This window comes from Haliotis cracherodii, unplaced genomic scaffold (assembly GCF_022045235.1).
Source record: "Haliotis cracherodii isolate W230 unplaced genomic scaffold, xgHalCrac1.p SCAF_9, whole genome shotgun sequence".
Taxonomy (NCBI): domain Eukaryota; kingdom Metazoa; phylum Mollusca; class Gastropoda; order Lepetellida; family Haliotidae; genus Haliotis; species Haliotis cracherodii.
This window is the reverse complement of record NW_027266343.1, coordinates 27,979,489-28,002,730: the sequence shown is the minus strand read 5'-3', so window position 1 is coordinate 28,002,730 and position 23,242 is coordinate 27,979,489. Positions and strand designations below refer to the sequence as shown.

The 23,242-nt window shown below is 41.9% G+C and overlaps 1 protein-coding gene across 1 annotated transcript in view; it reads right to left on the bottom strand.

Moving 5' to 3' along the window:
• Window positions 1-17,514: 17,514 nt before the first annotated feature.
• Window positions 17,515-23,242, bottom strand: part of LOC139452669 (uncharacterized) — a 48,333-nt gene continuing 42,605 nt past the window's right edge. Inside the window, exons 5-8 of the mRNA XM_071234212.1 lie at window positions 23,003-23,070; window positions 22,350-22,587; window positions 21,382-21,532; window positions 17,515-18,603 (exon numbers count right to left, since the gene is read on the bottom strand). Of these exons, the coding sequence (XP_071090313.1) occupies window positions 21,384-21,532; window positions 22,350-22,587; window positions 23,003-23,070 (455 nt within the window). The 3' untranslated portion in view covers window positions 17,515-18,603; window positions 21,382-21,383. The remainder of the gene's footprint in view (window positions 18,604-21,381; window positions 21,533-22,349; window positions 22,588-23,002; window positions 23,071-23,242) is intronic.

The following is a 23,242-nucleotide window of genomic DNA, read 5'->3' as shown; positions in this document are numbered from 1 at the left end:
AAAAATAGAACATGAAAGAACGCTTTGCATTCTGGGGGCAAATCGGGTACACCGTCAGTCTATCTGGGGGATATATTTGACAAAGGAATAATACCGTGTTCACTGAGTAGATTTAATATTATAAATGTAAATAATAACTATCATTATATGTATTTTATGAAATCATGTTTGAGACAGAAGAATAAACAATGATGGCAAACACACGGAGTTTGAAATTGTTAACGAAAAAACTGACATGACAGAGGCCTCGTTCATCTCAAAACGTTATGCAAATTAGTCCAAAGCTCAACACAACTACTCTATATAAACATGATAAAAGAATTCAGATAAAACCAAACACTTATGAGTAAATTTATGCGTCGCTTTTCCTGGGAAACTATTTACAACAAAAGTATGACAAACACACACATGGTTATATTTCACATTGTTAACTTTTTACTTGGGCAATATCAATTCTTATAACACATTTGCAGAGCCTCTTTTTTAATTGTGACTCAAATGGTCTCGTTATTAAATTCATTGTATTAATTTCATATAAAACCACATAAAAAATTTATGGCTGATAACATCGCTTGTTATACCAGCTTGGTGTGAATACATTTTAGAACAAAAGACGGAAGCTGCATTTATATGGCGACATCTGGCCATTTTCCTTTCGTTAATCAATATGAGGTGCGATTAAGAACAAAAAGTAATAGTTTGACTTTTAATTGGCCTTCTCTCTAACAACGTTCCCGTCTGTAGCTCCGTCAGGGCAGAAGATGTCACATTTTCGCATCAATATCAAGTATTGTGTTTTGTTTTAATTAACGATTTGACATCTCCAACCGATGTTTTGACAATATAATATATCGAAGATGTTTGATTAATGTATGTGACATGTGACTAGCATTGTCCACGAAATGAGACGTTTGAACTGAAATGAACTATTGAAATGTCATGAAAGATAACGGGAAATTCTTGATGTTTTTAATTTTTTAAATTTCAAATGAGAGAGAGAGAGAGAGAGAGAGAGAGAGAGAGAGAGAGAGAGAGAGAGAGAGAGAGAGAGATTGTATATTTAATCGTCTTCGATAAATGGTTATAAATCTGGTAGAATGAAACAAGGAATGCGACCGGTAACTATCAAAACTATAAAAAAATATATGTACTATCTTTCATAATTATTGTTGTTAATAAAGGAAAAAATACTCGATGAAAAATGCACTGCTGTATCAAGGATGAAAATATTATAGCGCATTGAGTAATTTTGTCATGTTAACAATAAACAGATGTTTGTACATACACACATCCCTTAGTATTTTCTTAGATTGATTTTACAGAAATAGAAGATATTTTATTGGCGCTTCAGTCTGATTGCCTCAATTCTTGGGTATGCCAGGTAGAACCCATACCAAGTTTATATTAGATAAAGCTTCAATGCAGGTATTTCTTTGGCCACTAATGTTATCTGCTTTATATGCGCCATACAGATACAAGTATTAACCAAAGACATGATTGCATCGAGGCTTTTTGTTTTAAACTAGGAAAGTTGTAGCTGGGATTCCCTAGAATTGAGACAAGCCAGTAAATGTCTTGTTTATATAGATACACTCCTTCATGTCAACTGACTCATTTCACTGTTAATTCTGTTTTGTATTTTTTAACATAAATTTCTAACAAAGAACTTTATCAAAAATTGTTTACAATTTTCAATGTCAACAATATATAACAATCATACTGTTCTACACTATAACCATGGAAGTTATACTGTACACTTTAACCATATACATCATACTGTACAATATATTACCATATATCTCATACTGTACACTATAACGGTATATGTCATACTGTACACTATAACCATGTATCTCCCACTGCACACTTTTACCATGTCTCATATTGTACCCTTTTAAGCATATTTGTCATACTGTGCACTATAACCATGTATCACATAGTGTACACCATATAACCATATGCCCTATACTGTACATTATATAACCATATATCTTATACTGTAAATTATATAACGATGTATCTCACACTGTACACTATAACCATATATCGCATACTGTACTCTGTAGTAATATTTGTCATACTGTACAGTTTCACCATATATTTCATAATGTATACTATATAACTATATTTATCATACAATGGGTAGGTTTCTCGGCAGAATAAAGCCAACGGATAAAAACTATATCCGTTGGGGTCATATGCGGATAGAGATGCAAATATCAAAGGTCAAGTAGGGACTACTTTCACTGTTTATAAACAAACATGGCGTCGCCTTCGTCATTCGGCGATCGAGTCAGAATTAACCATCGGGAATCTGGATAAACAACAGGGATAATTGCTATCATTATCAAAAGAACAGTCCATTATACTGAAAATAAGTGTCTAACTGTGACGTAGCTAAGGCATTTTATAAGTTTTGGCAACTTTGGAGATATAAATTTCGAAACAGTTTTGCAAGGACACTAGGCCTAGCCAAGCGAGATCAGTAGCCATATCTGTGCTTGTAGACCTCTAGCAGCGGCTTGAAACCTTCTCCACAAATTAAAATAGTTGGATTTGGCCGAAATATGTTTGAATTGTTACTTTGTTTCGTTTTGTCGCTGTGTGTACATCTGACTACACTTCTTAACGTTATGACAGGACAGACCGACTGTCAACAAGGTATGACAGTGGCCGTGACGTCTCATAGACTAGGGTTAGAGTAGCTTCCCTTTGACAAAGGGCAGTTACTCAGGCGGACAGACCGATGGATTGACGCTAAAGGCAATTAAAACCGATTGTTGTTTTGCGTATATGTTGCTTCGCCTCTGTATAAGAAACAGATTTCAGTTGGAACTATGTTGGCTACTGTCACTGTCCGACTGACACATTACTTACCCTCTGACGTAATAAATATTAATGCTCGCATTCCAGGAAAACTCGCAATGTTTCGGTAATGTTTGTTAGAGAGGGAAAGCGATTTTGAAGCACAGAATTAAAGAATGACATTATATGATTAAGAGGTTATCACGCTTGTGTGTTTGGGGATGGTAAATATCCTGTATTAGGCTCGCCAAGGCTAGCTCAATACAATGTTTATTCCTAATGCTGGATATTTACCATCCCCAAACACACTCGCGTTATTACCTATATTTATCATATAATGTGTAGGTTTCTCGGCAGAATAAAGCCAACGGATAAAAACGATATACGTTGGGGTCATATGCGGATAGAGATGCAAATATCAAAGGTCAAGTAGGGACTACTTTCATTTTTCATAAACAAACATGGCGTCGCCATTGTCATTCGGCGATCGAGTCATAATCTGGATAAACTAAAGGGATAATTGCTATAATTATAAAACGAAGAGTCTAATATACTGAAAATCTGTGTCCAACTGTGACGTAGCTAAGGCATTTTATAAGTTTTGGCAACTTTGGAGATAGAAATTTCGAAACAATTTAGCGAGGGCACAAGGCCTAGCCAAGCGGGATCAGTATAGCCATATCTGTGCTTGTAGATCTAGACCTCTGTGGCTTGAAACCGTTTCTACAAATTAAAATAGTTGCATTTGGCCGAAATATGTTTGAATTGTTACCTTGTCCGTTTTCTCGCTGTGTGTACATCTAACTGCACTTAACGTTATGACAGGACAGACCGACTGTCAGCAACGTCTGAACGTGACCGTGAGGTCACTAGGCTAGGGTTAGTGTAGCTTCCCTTTGACAAAGGGCAGTTACTCTAGCGGGAAGACCGATGGATTGCCGCTATTTCATACTGTACACTATATAACCATCTCATACTGTACACTATAACCATATAGCCCATACTGTACACTATAACCATAATGGACCCATGAAGATCCGGGGTAGAACAGATCTTCAGGAACCCATACTTGTCATAAAAGGCGACTATGCATGCCGTAAGAGGCGACTAACGGCCGGATTCGGGTGGTCAGGGTCGCTGACGTGGCTGATGCATGTCATCGATCCCAATTGCGTGGATCAATGCTCATGATGTCACTCACTGGATTGTCTGGCCCAGACTCAATTATTTACAGACCGCCGTAATATAGCTGGAATATTGCTGAGTGCATCTTCCCGAGGCAAGAGAGTTAACTGACTTTAAAAGTCCGGTTTCCACCCTTGCCGAACAAGGCTGGAATTCCTGGACTCGATCGTAGCGCCACCAGTGGTTATTACCAGTTATGTCCCTTCTAAGCCTCTCCTATGGACCAATCAGATTCCACCTCTCGTATCACTTGCATTTGCTTTATACAAAATGGCGGCACCACGTCAGGACGACCTGGTCGATAATCAAGATCTATATTGTGATAATACGGGTCTTACATCGCGAAATGCAAGAAATCACGTGAGCATCTTGATTAAAAACATGAAAAGATTTGGTAATTATTTGTTGACAACGAGTTGGCGGTGCACACATGCTTTGCAAATCCTGCAATCGACCGTAATCTGCATGGCAGTTTACGTACTATTTCGTTGCGCGATTTTGATTGGACTATGCATAGACTCTTCTTTGATAGGCATTTAGAAGTTGGAGTACTAACTAAGGATAAGATATTATGGACGAACAACTTCTTTATTACAATTAAGAGCGACGTTTCGGTGTCGATTCTAACACCGTTATCAAGCAAGTGACATACAAAGTTCAATCAATCAATCAATCACATTGGAGATTTAAAGTGCGCTTTCCGACTCAAGCGTATTTCGCACACGGGGTTGCACTTATACTATTGGGGTAAAAAAACTTAATAAATATGTAAAGAAGTGCAACCCCCCAAAATATAACTTTTACAGTACTAATCTAATAAAGCTGCAGGGGGTGGGGGATTGGCTGGGTGGGAGTGGGGTAAAAGAAGAACCAATGATATGGAAAAAATGGGCATGGGGTGGAGGGGGTGGGGTCAAGCGTGGGAAGGCAAGGCGTCGGCTTGGCGAGCGTTTGGCTGGAAGCTTACTTGCGGTGGCCTGCAAGGAGTCTTGCTGTGAGTGTTTCTTCCGCGGGGGAGGAGACTTGTAGAGACTCTTGGTGAGCATTGCGGCTGTCTTGGCGATGAGATGCCTGTTGGTCTTGAAGTCCGCGTCTAGGAAGAAGTGGGATAAGTCCGAGAAGTTGTGTATCTCGTGTTCGAATTCCTCATCATCTAGTTGCTGGACCACGATGAGCGGAGCCCCTTCCATGGCGTACACCTTCTCCGAATCGGCGAAGATGACCGTGTGGATGTCTGGGTGTTCCTCGTAGTACTTGAGTACTGATTCCGCCTTCTCTAATGATGTTTACTGGAAGCCCTTTCCCCCTTGGAAGTCCTCGACCGGTGTGGTCTGGGTTTGGCTTGTGTTCATGCTGGGCGGTTACGGAGTGGCTGTTTGGGCGAAACTATCTGATAGAGAAGGTGGTGCTGGTGTGGGCGTCTGGCATTCTGCAGACGCGGTGGTGGCTGGTCGGGGGGAAGGTTCGGGTGAGTGGATGTCTCTCCTCTTCCTTTTCTTCCTCCCGTGGCCTGTGCCCTCTGGCGAGCGGAAGGGTTCCTCCCCTCTGGATTCGAGGGGAGCGAGTTCCAGCGCTGCTGTGGGGGGCGGGGGTGTGGAGGGCAGGGTATCCTTTATCTCCATGTGGAGGTGCAGGGGGGGGAGCTGTGGCCTGGGTTTTTTCCTTTTGAGGCTTGGTCTTTGCCTTGGCTGGGACCAGAGGTCTCTTCCTTTGACCGCGTTCAACGGTGATGGAAAGGGTGGAGGAGTTTGACTTATACAAAGTCTTGAGGGAGTAGTCCCCAACCCGGTAAGCCAGCAAGGGCTCCAGGATGGAGACAAGCTCCCTCGGAAGTGACATAGCGATGTCTCTCATTGTGGCTAATGAGCTGGAGAGCAGGGAAGGACACGTGTGCACGATGCGATGTCCAAGCCGAGATGGACATACAGAGTGACTGACTGACTGATACAGAAGATTTAACCTGCGCTTTCCGACTGTAGCGTATTTCGCACACGGGCCTGGCCAGACCATTTAGTGTATTCCGAAAAGGGTGAAAGTGGTGTGTGCAACCCAAGAGGGGGCTTTAGGGGTTGCTTATATTGGATTTTTGGAATTTTTGAATTTGGAATAAATGCTGAGGTGGGTGGAGGAGGGAACTAAGGGAGCCGGGTGAGGTGGGTGTTTGTATGTTTTTTGGATTTGGGATTGGTAGATTAATTAGTTTTTAGATGCGCTTAATTAGGTCTGTTTTGATTAGGAATACGCCTAGGGCCTTGAAGTTTTCTAGTTTATTTTGAGGGTTTAGTATTTCATCTAGAGTGGGAACCTTATTTAGATTGAGGGTGGTTTGTAGTGTGGTTCTGTGTGTTTGGTAGTGGGTGCAGTGGATGAGTGCGTGTTCTGTGGTTTCGGGTTGTTTGCAGTGGGGGCAGTTGCCTGTGGTGTGCCTTTTAAGTTTTTTTAGATGGTTATGTTTTGTAATTAATCTGTCAAATTTTTTTGAGGGGTGTAGGATTTTAGGTTTGGCTAGTGGTTTTCTGAGCACTTTTTTTATTTGGCTATTTGAGTTTTGATATTGATTATGCCATATTTTGGTTATTTTTTGTTTGTTTACACTTTTAATTTCTGATTTTGAGATGGGTAGGCTTAGGCTTATTTCTGGTATTTTAAGAGATAATTTAGCTGCTTTATCGGCGCTTTCGTTGCCGTAAATTCCTACGTGGGCGGGGATCCACAAGAAGGTTATTTGTTTGCCTGCTTTTGTTAGGTCGTTGGAGCTTTTAAGTATTTGGTTTATTAATTTAGGTCGTTTTTTGGTATTTTTGCTTTGGAGGGCTTGTAGTCCACTAAGGGAGTCGGTGAGAATTAGGATTTTATTGTTGTTTTTAGATTGTTGGTTATGCAGGGCTGAGGCCATGCCCATAAGTTCAGCCGTGAATATAGATTGGTTGTTAGGGAGTCGGTAAGATTGTGTGGATATAACTGGTTGTGTGGTATGGACTCCGAAGCCTGTGTGATTGGAAGATCCGTCAGTGTATATGTGACACCAATTTAGCCAATTTTCGTGTATGTATGCAAGTGTGGTGGTTTTAGCTATGTTTGGGTCGGTTTGTTTATTTATTTGGTTTGCTAGCGAAGTGTCTATTTTGAGTTTAGGGGTGAAGATACTTGATTTTTTGCAGTTTTGTTTAAGATTTTGAGTTTGGTGTTCATTGAGGTAGTTAGTTATTCTTTGGGATATTGGGGTGAGTAAGGGGTGTTTGCGAGCTAGAGCTTGGTTTCTTGGGCTAATGTTTTGGTGAATTAAGTTTGGAGTGTGGTTGGCAAGTATATATACTAGTAGGAGGCAATGTTTACACAGTAGAGTAGATATTGTTATACTGGAGTAGAGAAGCCTGTTATATACACTCAAGGGTAGTGATGACAATCATCGGTGAAGTCAGTGACATAAACAAAGGATGAAGCCAGTAATGTAAACAACGGGATTATGGCTGATTGGGGGTCTTTGATGAGTGATGGTACAGCGGGGGTATGTAATAGCCTTGGTCACGGTTGATTGACTGGAGTCTTTTGATGTTGATGGCATCTTGTAGTTTCCTGATCTTGAAGTCTTTGAGGTTGGTGGTGAGGGCTGTGCCTGTCTCCCGCTGAATGCTGTGGCTTGGGTTGTCACGGATGTGGTCTGATAGAGCTGATTTAGAGTCATCTTTGGAGACTGAGCTTTCATGTTCTTTTTTAGTTTTGAAGGGCCTAGATGTTTCTCCTGGGTAAGCTTGTCCACAATTGCATGGGATGTAGTACATTGCTCCTGATGGTTCTAGTTTGTGGCTGGATGGTGGTTTGACTGTGGCTTTTATTGTGTTCTGAATGGTATGACTTCTCTTTAAAACTACATTAATGTTGGCCTGTTTCTTTAAGAAGATTCTCTGGATTTTGTGGCTAACTGTTCCAAAGTAGGGGAGGCTGATCACAAAGGGTGCAGACTGTTGACGTGGGGATTTCTGAGATTTCTTGGTGATGTTCTTTATCGCCTGTTGTACTAGTTGCTCAGGATAGAGGTTATACTGTGTAAATACTTGTTTGAGGTGGCTTAGTTCAGTAGTTAGGTGTTGCTCACAACATGATGAAATACTGTCGAATATATCTGAAACCAACACATTGGTTCAGTCCGGAGTGGTTAAATGATTTTTAACCACTGAACCAATGAGTTGGTTTCAGATATATTAGACAGTATGTCATCACTTTATACATAGGTATTAGTTACCAGCCCTGCAGTATTTATTTTGAGCAGCCTCCTTGGAACCTGCACATGATAGTCAAACCTTTTCCGGTGCGATTTGTTTTCCAAATAGTATTATAATGTCTCATGTTTTGCCACAAGATATACTGTCCATTATGCGCATAACATTGTTAAGATCTCTTCAAGCATTACATATAGTGATGGTTTTATAATATTTCACCATATCAGGTGCGTTCACTTCAGGTATACATTCCCCAATCATGTCAAAGTAAAACTATTACTCGCTGTATTATGCCCCTTAGCTGTGTATTTCTACTAAACATAAATGTTAAGTTGACAGGAGTGTGCCTACAATGTACACCTCAGTTGTGAGGTCAATGTCTATTCTGTTCGTTGCTTAGCGCCGCACTCAGCCATATTCCAGCTTAAGACGGCTGTTCGTGATTAATCAAGTCTGGACCAGATAATTCGGTGACTGACATCATGAGCATCGATATAAGCAATTTGGATACGATGACATGCATCAACCAAGTCAGCGAGCCTGACCACCCGATCCCGTTAGCCTCATCTTACGACAAGCATAGTCGCCTCTTACAACAAGCATGGGTTGCTGAAGACCAGTTCTACCCCGGATCTCGGGTACGAGATGAATAATCTGACCCGTTTAGTAATCCTCTAAATGACATAGACATAGACATAGTTTATTAAAGTGTCACATGGCATGAAACAATAAGAATACATCATATTAAATTTATCATACCATCCAGCCAAGCTAGGCTTATGGGACACTATTTTAAAACAGATATACACTAGTAAGATCATACCTAATAGAAAAATAAAATAGATTAAAATGTATTAAAATATACAGATATCAATCGACTAAGACATATATTATGTAAAACACTGTCTCCTGTTAAACATTTCATTAATAGTTGATACTAAAAGTTTGATTAACGAGGCGTCAGAGCTTGACATGAAGTCAGTTAACACAGTAAAAGTCTTATCAGATGATTTAAAATCTAAAAGATTAACACGTTCAAACCTAAGATCATCATAAAAGCTACAATAGAAAAGAAAATGAACTTCAGATTCTAGATGATTACAAAAAGGGCACAGTCTCTCATTAAGTGGCGTTGGAGGTTTGTTATAGCGACCAGTCTCAATGTGGAGGGGTAGATTACCACAACGTAATTTAGTGAGATTTCGTCGCTTATTTCTTGATATAATGGTTTGTAGATAGGGCCCCGGTCGACAATCCTTCTTAAACAGCCTGTAAGTGCGAAGTTTGTTACCATTAGGATTTCTCCGGTCATTCCACAATTCTGTAAACCATTTTTCTTCATCCAGTCTGTAGAGGCGCTGTTTAATTTGGGACACAATTCTCTTGATGGATGCGGGTGATGTCAGAATATCCATTACCTGTAATTGCCCACCCAGCTTGAGAACACTACTGGCAAAGGAACCTTTCCTACCTTTAGACCAGTTAAAAAGTTTAAAAGTAAGTATGTCACTTGGTGTTCAAGATAGTTTGACAAAATATCTGAAGGCTTCAACTCTCTGACAAGTAAGGCAAGATTTCCATCCCATTTCACCTTGTACTGCGATGTTTGATGTAGTTCGAGGAACACCTAGGAAGAAACGACATGCTCTTTGCTGTACATTACTTATTTCCCTGTGTCCATACAGTCCGCAGATAGGCGCACCATACAATAATATAGGCTGTACAGTTGACTCGTACAGTCTTTTTAAAACATAATAATCCATGTCACCACACTGCCTGTACTTGGTGATAAGAAGGGACAAGGCCCTGCCTTCACATTTAGCTCCTTGATAGTATACTTCAAATTAAAATGTTCTTCAAACCACAATCCTAAGTACTTGTATGAGCGAGTATAATCTAATAGCACGTTGCAGCAGTTGAACTGGAAGACTGAACGGCCAACACTATTCGGTCTAAAATGCACTATTTGGGACTTATCTCTGTTAATGCTGATACGCCATCTACTACACCAACTTGATACAACATCCAGCATATTATGTAGTTTCCCCTCAGTAGGGGCAATCAGAACTATGTCGTCGGCGTAGAGTAAAACAGAAACGCACATCGCGTCAATTGTAACTCCTTCATTCATCTCGTCAAGTTCATTTGCCAGGTCGTTAATATATAACGAAAACAAAGTCGGAGACAGTGTGCATCCTTGCCTGACGCCTGTTGATACTTTAAAGAATGGTGTTAGGCAGTTATAAACACGTACTGCGCTTGTAGTCTAAGCATACAAGGACTGTATAGTGGAAAACATTTTCCCGTTGATCCCAGCTTTTAACATTTTCAGCCAGAGACAACTTCGGTCAACGTTATCGAAGGCTTTCTTCAGGTCAAAGAAACAGGTATAAGTTGAGGTTTTGGAGTCACGCCTTCCTTTCAAAATAGTATACAAACTATATATGTGGTCAAAGCAACTCCTCTTCTTACGGAATCCATTCTGCGAATCTACTAAAATATTTCTGGAGTCCAACCATGAAGAGATTCGATGATTCAGTACATCACAGTAGATCCTAGAAGGGACTGAAATGAGTGATATTCCTCTGTAAGTTAGTGGCAGTCGCAAGTCAGTGTCACTTTTAACTATAGGGTTTATGATCGACTGCTTCCATGCATTAGGTATTTTACCTTTCTCAAAACATACGGTGAATAATCTGAACAGAATATCTACACAACTGTCATTTTTTTAAACTTCAGCTTTTATATTGTCACTTCCCCCCGCCTTACGGATTTTAGCTCTATTAACCGCGTCGCGAACTTCCACTTGCGTAATTGGACTGTTAAGCACACTCGCCTCGTGCTGCATGGCGTTACCGTTAGTTAACAGTGTTATCTCACGCTGAACGTCAGGAAGGTAGCCGCTATCATAATGAGCAGCATTTGTTCCCGAGTATAGTTCCTCGAAGTCACTTTGCCACCTATCCAGTACATAGTTTATATCACGGACAATCGTGCCATCTTGTAGTTTTACTTCCATAGGAATCTTAGGCTTTCTCTCACTCACTATTCCAATATTACCAATGACCTTCCTTCCAAAAGTCTGCATCGGCTTGGTTAAGCTTGTCAAGTAAGCTATGCTGTTTATCCACTTGGTGACGCAGCTTCAGCTTTTTATTCACTCTGTCAAAAACTTTCCTCTCAGCACAATACGTTTGCTTCAATTTGGCCTTGGCATTTGTACTGTGTTTGCACTGCAGCCTGTCCCGTTCACACTTTGACATAATGCCCCACTGTTGCTGAAGCTCCTCACACCAATAAGGCTTCCTGAAAAACTTCTTGTTTCCACGATTTGGTTTCTAAATGTTTTTGTCTCTCCCACTTTCATATTTTTAATTTTCAATATGTATAACCTATGCATGGCAAGACCGCTCGGGGGGCACGGGGGGCCCAGTCGTCTAAGGCGCCGCGATTCGCTGTGCAGAGTTGCGTCCCTTGGGCACGCCAGAAACCTATTATTGTGGGTTCGAATCCCGGTTCGCCCCGATTATGTTTCTAGGTTTGTCAGCACCATGCCCGTGCTCGTAGGTTTCACCGAAGTGGTAAACGTCTGGGACCTGCATCACTTCGGGCTTTCCTCCCACATTAAGCTGACACGCCGCGATATAACTGGAATACTGTTAAAAGCGGCGTTAAACCCAACTCACTCACTCACTCAAGACAGCTCGATTCCTATATACACAAAGACGCGTTGCTCTCTGGACAATACTCTGTTGTTTAACGCGACTCTCAGCAGTATCCCAGGCTAAAGGGCGGTAGTCGGTAAATAATTCATCTGGAACCAGATTCGTACTCGGAATCCTCACGGGATACCAAACATGTCGCATTTAATGATACAACTCTCATGCTACCAACCTTCTTTTCCTCCTAACCGCCCTCTGTGTGTGTAATTCATCATAAGTAAAAGTATAGTTCATATGATATGCAAGGCCCCACAAAAACATTTACAACGACTATCACTGTTAAACTAAAGATGAGAATTGTATGCGCAACTGTCTGGTGTATTAAGAGTCTATGTGTATTCGTTTGGAATGTACAAAAATATATACTGACCCGCAAAAGAAACGTCACCAGGGATAGATATATGAGAAACCTCATTTGTCCAAACACTGTAAACATACTTTGAGAGATATTAAAAAGATGAAACTTGGCAAAATTGATCATCAAAGTTGAAATTGAAGTGTCAAATGTTCCTAATGAGAAAATGCAATCACAAGTCAGTATCTCGTGTGTCCGCCATGTGCATTGATGACTGCCGTGCAACGTCGATACATGGAATGAATGAGTCGGTTGACCCCAACGAGTCTCTCTCAACAGCACAAGCATCCGACTCTCTCTCTGCCATCTGCTGTTGAGATACAGTAACGGCTCTCGTCTGAGAAGAGGACTATTCTCCACTGCTGGTGGCGCCAATGCTGGTGCTGTGTTGCCCACTGAAGACGGTTCTGGCGATGACGTGGTGTCAGAATGGGTCCTCAGAGTGGCCTGTGACAGTGTAGGTGTCTGCTCGTCAATCGTCGACGCACGATATCCGCACTAATGTGTTGCCGGTGTGTCCCCATGGTCCGTCGAGCAGTTTGAAGATGCTGTCGCACAATCTGACGATCCTGACGTCGGGTGGTGACCCTTGGTCTTCTACTATGTGGTCGGTCATCTGTAGTTTTGGTGGTTTGGTACCGTTGCTGGAGCCTGTATATGGTCCTTACGTTGACTTGAAATGCATTGACTACTTGCCGTGCGGTTTGTCCAGCTTTGCAATCGTCCAAGGGCTTGGTGTCGCTGATTTCTTGTCATTCTTGGCATGTGGTAGCAACTCAATAACGAATGAATGTTATCCGATCTGGGTGGATTTTTATAAGGCAAGAAATGGAGGAACGGATGTGAATTTCAATCTGCACGGAACTCACGTGCATCGGGTTACCATTTCCGTTGCCGTGGTGCGTTTATCATCGTTTTTATTGTCATCTGCTTTGTTTCTTTTTATCATCAAGTTTAATTTTTCCGGACAAGGTACTGTTTAATTTTAGAAACTTTGACAAAAAATACCCAAATATTTAAATGACAACTTTTCATGCAATGTTATTTGGGGTGACGTTTCTTTTGCGGTCAGTATATATACACACAAAAAAACGTTAAGCACACCCCTATTTCTGAACCATGACAAATCATCATGACATGGGATGACTGACAACAGGAGCTGGGCGATACCAATGTCATTGGATAGAACAAAATTTGACAACAAATAAAGAAGATATGGTGAGTTGTGATTGAAATTTACTGACAAAAACATCATGTTAACACGGGTACTGTTTTTAACCTTAGAGAATGCCTCAAAAAAGTATGGAGCTGCAAGATTAAGTAAACGAGTTACGTTTGCTATTTCATGTGAAAATGTTCCTTGAAGTCTCTACTTGACATGACACGTGAAACAGATCCGTAGCGGGTATTTAACCATCACGTGCCTGGATGACGCATTCCACCCTACGTCTCATGGCGCCAGTCAGACTTTGGATCTGCTGATGGGTCAACAACAACCACTCCTGATGCAATACTGCTTCCAATTGGCGTAAATCTTGTACAGGAGGATCTCCTGCGTGTATGCGCCGCCCCAGAATATCCCAAACATGTTCATAACTCGTTCAAAGGGGGTTCAAATCTGGGCGCATTGCTGGCCAGGGTATAATCGTTATTGCATTGGCCATCATGTAATACACGACTGCATGCGAACGATGAGGCCTGGCATTGTTATCCATGTACTGAGGTCGAGTAGCAAGAGGGTGGTTGTCAAAATGAGGAACGACGACTGGCCTCAAAACGTCCCGGATGTACTGAGCCCCTGTTAAGTTGCCCCTTATGATGACCAAATCCAACCTGCAATCATGAGAGATACACCCCAAAACATTACCGAGCCCCCGCCGTATGCAACAGTTGGTTTAATGTTCCTCGGGGTGTAGGCCGAGTTCCGGTGCCTCCAAACTCTCATTCTTCCATCAGTGACGTGGAGCAGAAAGCGACTTTCGTCTGACCAATGGATCTGTCTCCAAGTTCTCAGATTCCAGTTCTGTCGCGCAATACACCATGCTAAACGGGCATCTTTGTGGTGATCTGTCAACGAGGGACGTTTTAAGGGTCGTCTAGCCCTCGGTCCTGCTGCTTTTAGTCGGTTCCTGACGGTTCTGGTGCTGAAACGACGATTAGGCAACCGAAGCTGTTTCAGACGAGTACTTGTTAATAAGGGTTCTCGGCGTATGAGACAAAGAAGTTCCCTGTCTCCGCGATGTGTCGTCACAGGAGGTCTTCCGGATCTGGGACGGTCCTGTACATCACCGGTCTGAGCATGTTTCTCCACTAAACGGCTTACGAAAGTGTGATGGTACCCCAATTTACGACCAATGGTATTTCAAGACATTCCTGCGTTATGCATGCCGATTACTTGCCATCTTGTGGCCTTTGATAATCGCCTTCGTGTCATGGTCCCTCAAATGTCATGGAATAACTGTTTAAAACCGAGCTTAAGAAAGAAATTTTAATGTTTGGATATACTGCTTTTAGAGACACCCGAGGGTAGCATGCTGCACGGGCATACTGTGCATGGCACGTGAGCTTTCGTCACGCACGACTGATTACATCATCTCAAGAAAACATAATTCTTCCCGTAATTATATCTTTCATCTCTTACAAATATTGGGGACCAAACAATCATGAAATATATTAGGGTGTGCTAAACCTTTTCGTTGTGTATACATGAACTATTTCAAGTGAGGGATTCATGGCGCTGATTGTTCATGTATTCACGTTCATGTCTGATAGCGTCTATTAGTGGATCTTGTTTATTGTACACAGGGGAGGTGCTATCTTCAGGGTTCGCTATAGGGGAGGTGCTGTCTTCAGGGCTCTGTGGCAGGGGAAGTGTTGTCTTCAAGGCTCTTATGACAGGGAGGTGTTGTCTTCAGGGCTCTATAACGAGGAGATAATGTCTTAAGGTCTCTATAACAGAGGAGGCGCTGCCGATCAGGGCACAATAACAGGAGAGGTGCTGTCTTCAGGGCTCTATGACAGGGGAGGTGTTGTCTTCAGGGCTCTATAACAGGGGAAGTGTTGTCTTCAAGGCTCTTATGACAGGGAGGTGTTGTCTTCAGGGCTCTATTATCTGGGAGGTGTTGTCTTCATGGCTCATACGACAGGGGAGGTGTTGCCTTCAGGGCTCTATAACGAGGAGATAATGTATTCAGACAGGGGAGGCGCTGCCGATCAGGTCACAATAACATTCAAACGCTCATGCACGTGCCATGCGATATGACGTCATTGATGGGGCCTATGGACGTGCAATGTGTTACTGCACGTGCATCCTGTGCAGCTGTACACAGCATGTGCAACTCAAAATTCGCTGTCACTTTGGAAAGCATGATCTGTGGTCATTCAAAAATTCAAAACTTCTCAGGCGCAGACACAAGCATGTCACAAGCAAATCATGCAAAGATTGACAGCTGCACAGCGTCATGAAGCCATTGGAATGATCCGAGCGGGAATGAGGCAACAACAGGTGGCAACACATTTCCAATCGTAACACGATATCGGCCATGTGTATTGACATCATCCCTGGTAGTGTTTCCACCATGCACGTCTTCAGGACAACACGGCCCATGTGCCATGTGTATTGACATCATCCTTGGTAGTGTTGCATGCGACATGCACACCTAAACCTTTACATAATTCTTAATAATCTGGCATCTAGAAACAGATATTAACAAATCAATTTATGAAAGTGATACAACTTTCAAAATCCAAAGACGACTAACTGTGGGCAGGATGAAATGCCAGGTAGCAGCAATGTTTCAGTCAGATGGGAATTCCCCTTTGATGGACACCAGGCAGGGACACCATGTGGAAGATTGTCAGTGGCTGTGGATGCTGGATGACAGACATTGGATTCAGCTGACATAAACACATGGTGTGCTTTATTCTTCTGAAATATTTTCACTTGATTAACAGTCTACATGTGACACTGTACGGATCAACCGTTACCGATATCTTGTGTTGATCAAAATAGGAAAGATATAAAATACATCAATATATCAGTGCTCAAACATTTAAATATCAACAGATCAATTCTAGTTTTGAATCATAACACATAAAAGAAATGATCTACTGTTCTGACAGAAGCAAAATCTTTTTTCATACTGAAAATAAACATCTTATCCTTCAAGACAGTTTGCAATTAATTTTGTCTCCATTAATATGCTGACCCGCATCTGTTATACATGAGTAAACTATATAACAAAGAAAGGATGGCCAAATATGATAATATATTTGACCTCAGTTCCAAGGTCATTTGCCATGGTCCACCTGTAAGGGCACATTGTTTGTTGTGCTGTGACAGTCCCATCCTCTGTACCTCCTGGGCTGGCATTTAGGTAAACCTACACTAACCCCTGGATCCAATTTGATTTGCTACGCTACTCAGTCTAATGCACCAATCAGAATGCGAGTTACAAACCAGCCTCAATGTTGGGTTGGCGATATCAACAACATGGCGGCCACTCACATTGATTACGATAGAGTTAGCAAACAGGAATTAGCATAGGTTTATTGAAATGCAAGCCCTGGAGTTATACAGGATGGTCCACAATGGGGCACACTGTTCTGCTGTGATGGTCCACAGTGGGGCACACTGTTTTGCTGTGATGGTCCACAGTGGGGCACATTGTTCTGCTGTGATGGTCCACATTTGGGCACATTGTTCTGCTGTGATGGTCCACAGTGGGGCACATTGTTCTGCTGTGATGGTCCACAGTGGGGCACATTTTTCTGCTGTGATGGTCCACAGTAGGGCACATTGTTCTGCTGTGATGGTCCACAGTGGGGCACACTGTTCTGCTGTGATGGTCCACAGTGGGGCACATTGTTCTGCTGTGATGGTCCACAGTGGTGCACACTGTTCTGCTGTGATGGTCCACAGTGGGGCACATTGTTCTGCTGTGATGGTCCACAGTGGTGCACAATGTTCTGCTGTGATGGTCCACAGTGGTGCACATTGTTCTGCTGTGATGGTCCACAGTGGTGCACATTGTTCTGCTGTGATGGTCCACAGTGGTGCACATTGTTCTGCTGTGATGGTCCACAGTGGTGCACATTGTTCTGCTGTGATGGTCCACAGTGGTGCACATTGTTCTGCTGTGATGGTCCACAGTGGGGTACATTGTTCTGCTGTGATGGTCCACAGTGGGGCACATTGTTTTGCTGTGATGGTCCACAATGGGGCACACTGTTTTGCTGTGATGGTCCACAGTGGGGCACATTGTTCTGCTGTGATGGTCCACAGTGGGGCACATTGTTCTGCTGTGATGGTCCACAGTGGGGCACATTGTTCTGCTGTGATGGTCCACAGTGGGGCACATTGTTCTGCTGTGATGGTCCACAGTGGGGCACATTGTTCTGCTGTGATGGACCACAATAAAATACAATGTTCAGCTGTGATAGTCCACGATGGGGCACATTATTCTGCTGTGATGGACCACAATAAAATACAATGGTCAGCTGTGATGGTCCAGAGTGGGGCACATTGTTCTACTGTGACGGACCACAATAAAATACAATGTTCAGCTGTTATGGTCCACAGAGGGGCACATTATTCTGCTGTGATGGTCCACAGTGGGGCACACTGTTCTGCTCTGATGGACCACAATAAAATACAATGTTCTGCTTTGATGGTCCACAATAAAATACAATGTTTTCTTTTATAGTCCACAGTGGGACACATCGTTCTGCTGTGATGGTCCACGATGAAGTACATTGTTTTGCTGTGATAGTCCATCGTGGGGCACATTGTTTTTCTGTGATGGTCAATGATGAAGTACAGTGTTTTGCTGTGATGGTCCACAATAAAATACAATGTTTTCTTTTATAGTCCACAGTGGGACACATCGTTCTGCTGTGATGGTCCACGATGAAGTACATTGTTTTGCTGTGATAGTCCATCGTGGGGCACATTGTTTTTCTGTGATGGTCAATGATGAAGTACAGTGTTTTGCTGTGATGGTCCATGATGAAGTACATTGTTTTGCTGTGATGGTCAATGATGAAGTACAGTGTTTGCTGTGATGGTCCATGATGAAGTACATTGTTTTGCTGTAATGGTCAATGATGAAGTACAGTGTTTGCTGTGATGGTCAATGATGAAGTACATTGTTTTTCTGTGATGGTCCACGATGAAGTACATTGTTTTGCTGTGATGGTCCACGAAGGAACAAATCCATTCCTCTTCCTCTGATTGAATGCAAAGATGATGTAATGGACGATCGCAAGGCATTCTTCACATCCTCCAGTGACTGGTGCCTTAACATGAGACAGAATCCTGAAACAGAAACATTGTCAGTTGAAGTCGGTGTCACAGACATGGTGACAAACTTTCATAGAAAAACATTATTACCAAACATGCTTCCAACTTAGTAACAGTCATCTAGAGCTTGCTTCAGTAACGAAAACCTCAAAACACATGGAAATGAAGTAAGAACAAAGTTGCAATTCTGGAATTGTACTAGTTCTCTATCCTGAATGGTACTTGCAGTGGGTCTGCTGGGGTAGGGTAAGGTAGCCTGACTGTTTATGTGGGATTCGGTTCCCAGGCATCTCGTCTTGATGTCCAAATCATCCCATACTGATATAAATGAATTAATAAATGAATAAAATAAAGATGTTTGTTATTTCATTTTATCTTATTTATTGACATGCAATCTGAAATCAGTCAGTACATTTATATCAATTAACACAAAAAATATGACTTATATACACATAAATATTTACACATATTCCAAACCTAATATACCCTCATGTTTGTAACTGGGGCGGTCGGGTGGCCTAGTGGTTAAAGCGTTTGCTCGTCACGCAGAAGACCCAGGTTCGATTCCTGACATAGGTACAATGTGTGAAGCCCATTTCTGGTGTCCCCCGCTGTGATATTGCTGGAATATTGCTAAAAGCGGCGTAAAACCATACTCACTCACTCACTCATGTTTGTAACCAAGTATGTACCTTCACGTTTGTTTGTTTGTTGTTTAACGCCGCACTCAGAAATATTTCAGCTTAAGACGGCGGTCTGTATATATTCATGTCTGGAGCAGACAATCCAGTGATTGACATAATGAGCATCAATCTACACAATTGGGATACAATGACATTCATCATCCTACTTAGCGAGTCTGACCACCCGATCCCTTTAACTGCCTTTTACGAAAAGCATAGTCACCACTTACAACAAACATCGGTTGCTGAAGATCAATTTTAACCAGGAACCTTCACATGATGAACCTTCATGTATTTCCCCAGGTTTGTACATTAACGCATGTGCCTTCATGTATTTCCCCAGGTTTGTACATTAACGCATGTGCCTTCATGTATTTCCCCAGGTTTGTACAATAACGCATGTGCCTTCATGTATTTCCCCAGGTTTGTACATTAACGCATGTGCTTTCATGTATTTCCCCAGGTTTGTACATTAACGCATGTGCCTTCATGTATTTCCCCAGGTTTGTACATTAACGCATGTGCCTTCATGTATTTCCCCAGGTTTGTACATTAACGCATGTGCCTTCATGTATTTCCCCAGGTTTGTACAATAACGCATGTGCCTTCATGTATTTCCCCAGGTTTGTACATTAACGCATGTGCCTTCATGTATTTCCCCAGGTTTGTACAATAACGCATGTGCCTTCATGTATTTCCCCAGGTTTGTACATTAACGCATGTGCCTTCATGTATTTCCCCAGGTTTGTACATTAACACATGTGCCTTCATGTATTTCCCCAGGTTTGTACAATAACGCATGTGCCTTCATGTATTTCCCCAGGTTTGTACATTAACGCATGTGCCTTCATGTATTTTCCCAGGTTTGTACATTAACGCATGTGCCTTCATGTATTTCCCCAGGTTTGTACAATAACGCATGTGCCTTCATGTATTTCCCCAGGTTTGTACAATAACGCATGTGCCTTCATGTATTTCCCCAGGTTTGTACAATAACGCATGTGCCTTCATGTATTTCCCCAGGTTTGTACATTAACACATGTGCCTTCATGTATGGACCAGAGTGTGTACCCATGTATGTACCTATATATGTACCAATTTTATAACAGTGTGTGTACCACGCATGTACCAGTGGGTGTACCATGTATGTACCTATATATGTACCAATTTTATAACAGTGTGTGTACCATGCATGTACCAGTGTATGTACCATGCTTGAACCAGTGGGTGTACCCATATAATTACCAATCTAAGTACCAGTGTGTGTACCATGTATGTACCAGTGGGTGTACCCACATAATTACCAATCTAAGTACCAGTGTGTGTACCATGTATGTACCAGTGGGTGTACCCATATAATTACCAATATAAGTACCAGTGTGTATACCATGTATGTACCAGTGGGTGTACCCACATAATTACCAATCTAAGTACCAGTGTGTGTACCATGTATGTACCAGTGGGTGTACCCATATAATTACCAATCTAAGTACCAGTGTGTGTACCATGTATGTACCAGTAGGTGTACCCACATAATTACCAATCTAAGTACCAGTGTGTATACCATGCATGCACCAGTGGGTGTACCCACATAATTACCAATCTAAGTACCAGTGAGTGTACCATGTATCTACCAGTGGATGTACCCGTATCTTACCAATCTAAGTACCAGTGTGTATACCATCCATGTATCAGTAGGTGTACCCACATAATTACCAATCTAAGCACCAGTGAGTGTACCATGTATGTACCAGTGGGTGTACCCGTATCATTACCAATCTAAGTACCAGTGTGTATACCATGTATGTACCAGTGGGTGTACCCACATAATTACCAATCTAAGTACCAGTGTGTATACCATGAATGTACCAGTGGGTGTACCAGTGTGTATACCATGCATGGACCAGTGTATGTACCAATGCATGTACCAGTGGGTGTACCCACATAATTGACAATCTAAGTACCAGTGTGTGTACCAATGCATGTACCAGTAGATGAACTCATATAATTAACAATCTAAGTACCAGTGTGTGTACCATTGCATGTACCAGTAGGTGTACCCATATAATTACCAATCTAAGTGTATGTACCAATGCATGTACCAAAATACCTTCAGAATGTCCAGGCCGCCTCTACAGAAGAGTCCTTCTTCAAACTTGCAATCATTTTTTGTTTGAGTTGACATCGAGCACTAGTTATTGACCGTGTTAAAACTCCACGTATTTCAGCCTTGGGACATTCACTTCTACTTAAACAAAAGCCTGCAACAAAGAAGAACCTTCCTTCAGACATAATAACATAATTACAAATCATGAACTTGCCATGGATACAATTTAATAATTAAATGTAGGTGACCTCACAGAAGAGATGCTATGTGAAATGTCACAGAAAGAAATGTGCATATTTATAATGCACCAAATCAATACCATAAAGCATTCACAAAGCTCTCCATTTTTATCCCGGTCAAGGGATCAGTTTGCACGCCATTAACATGGGGAGTACACAACCCAAGCTGCCTGTCAGGTGCTGGAAGGGGACCAGCCAGATTACCATCTCATCCTACCGCATACCCATTCATTGCTGGATGAACAGAGGCACATTTCAACCAGTCACTTGGAGACACCACAATTTGACAATATCAAAGCAATATTAGAAAAGAACAAGATAGAATTGGGTCATTCATTGTAATCATTATCACACATCTAATTAGAGAGTGTGTGAAAGTTGTGAGCCAACAAAACAAGAATATAAATGTGGGTGAGAGTGTTGAATCTAGGGACGACTTAATCTAATTTCTAGCTAGATTTTTTTCGTCACTATGCTGAGAAGCAGGATGAAAAAAATGCTGCTGTCAGGATTGATTTGTTATAAAACTAAAAGATGTTGAGAAGAATATTTTAATCAAATATAGCAATTCTTTTCTCTGTTTTCTTTATCTTTGTAAATTAAGGGTGACTCATTTGTAAAAATGAAAATGTTGTCCTTATCATATATCTGCTTGTTTACAATCCAATCCTTCAGAAGTAACAGACACGTGCAGCAGAACATCAAAGCTTAACCAGCAGTGAAAATCCCCACCTGTGATGGCATCAATCACTGTTTTATCCAGCCCGCGGAATTTACTGTACTGAGTGTCGGACAGGGAGCTGTTGGCCAACTCTTGCCGGGTGTAGAACAAGCCCAGCAGGTAGCGTGCAGACGGACAGGCGTTACGGAAAGGCTGACCATACCGGACCTCAACCTTCACCTTCCTTTCTGCTATTGTCATCTGGACGTGACTAACATAGACATTCGAGCCTGGAGTCAGCTCTATCAGCTGAAACATCACATGTTCATGTATCAACATTTCTCTACCAACTGAAACATCACACATACATGTAGCAACATTTCTCTACCAACTGAAACATCACACATACATGTAGCAACATTTCTCTACCAACTGAAACATCACACATACATGTAGCAACATTTCTCTACCAACTGAAACATCACACATACATGTAGCAACATTTCTCTACCAACTGAAACATCAGAGGTATATCAACAATTCTTTTCCAGCTGATTCTCTGATATGACATAAGCATCAAAACATAACAATCAATTTATTTCAGAACCTCCACTGAAACCAGGCTACTGATGGCAAATATTAAGACTGATATTGGCCTATGGTAAATCGTCTTCCTGTACACAGCAGCCAGAAGGAACAGACTGTGACCTGCTGCTCCACATACCTGCAGGGCCTGTGCCTGTTGCGGTGTGTAGATGCCAGGCCGACCATGGAGGACGACTGCATCAGTACCTGCAAGGGCAAGGTCATGGCTGGTCAAGTCAGAGTCATATACATTTCTAGCTAACGGTCAAATAGTAATATATCTAACATAACTGTGCTTGGACATGTGACAGACTGGATGTAACAGTGATTCCATGGTAACGACTTGACCACTATTATCTTGGTTGGGACAAAGACATCA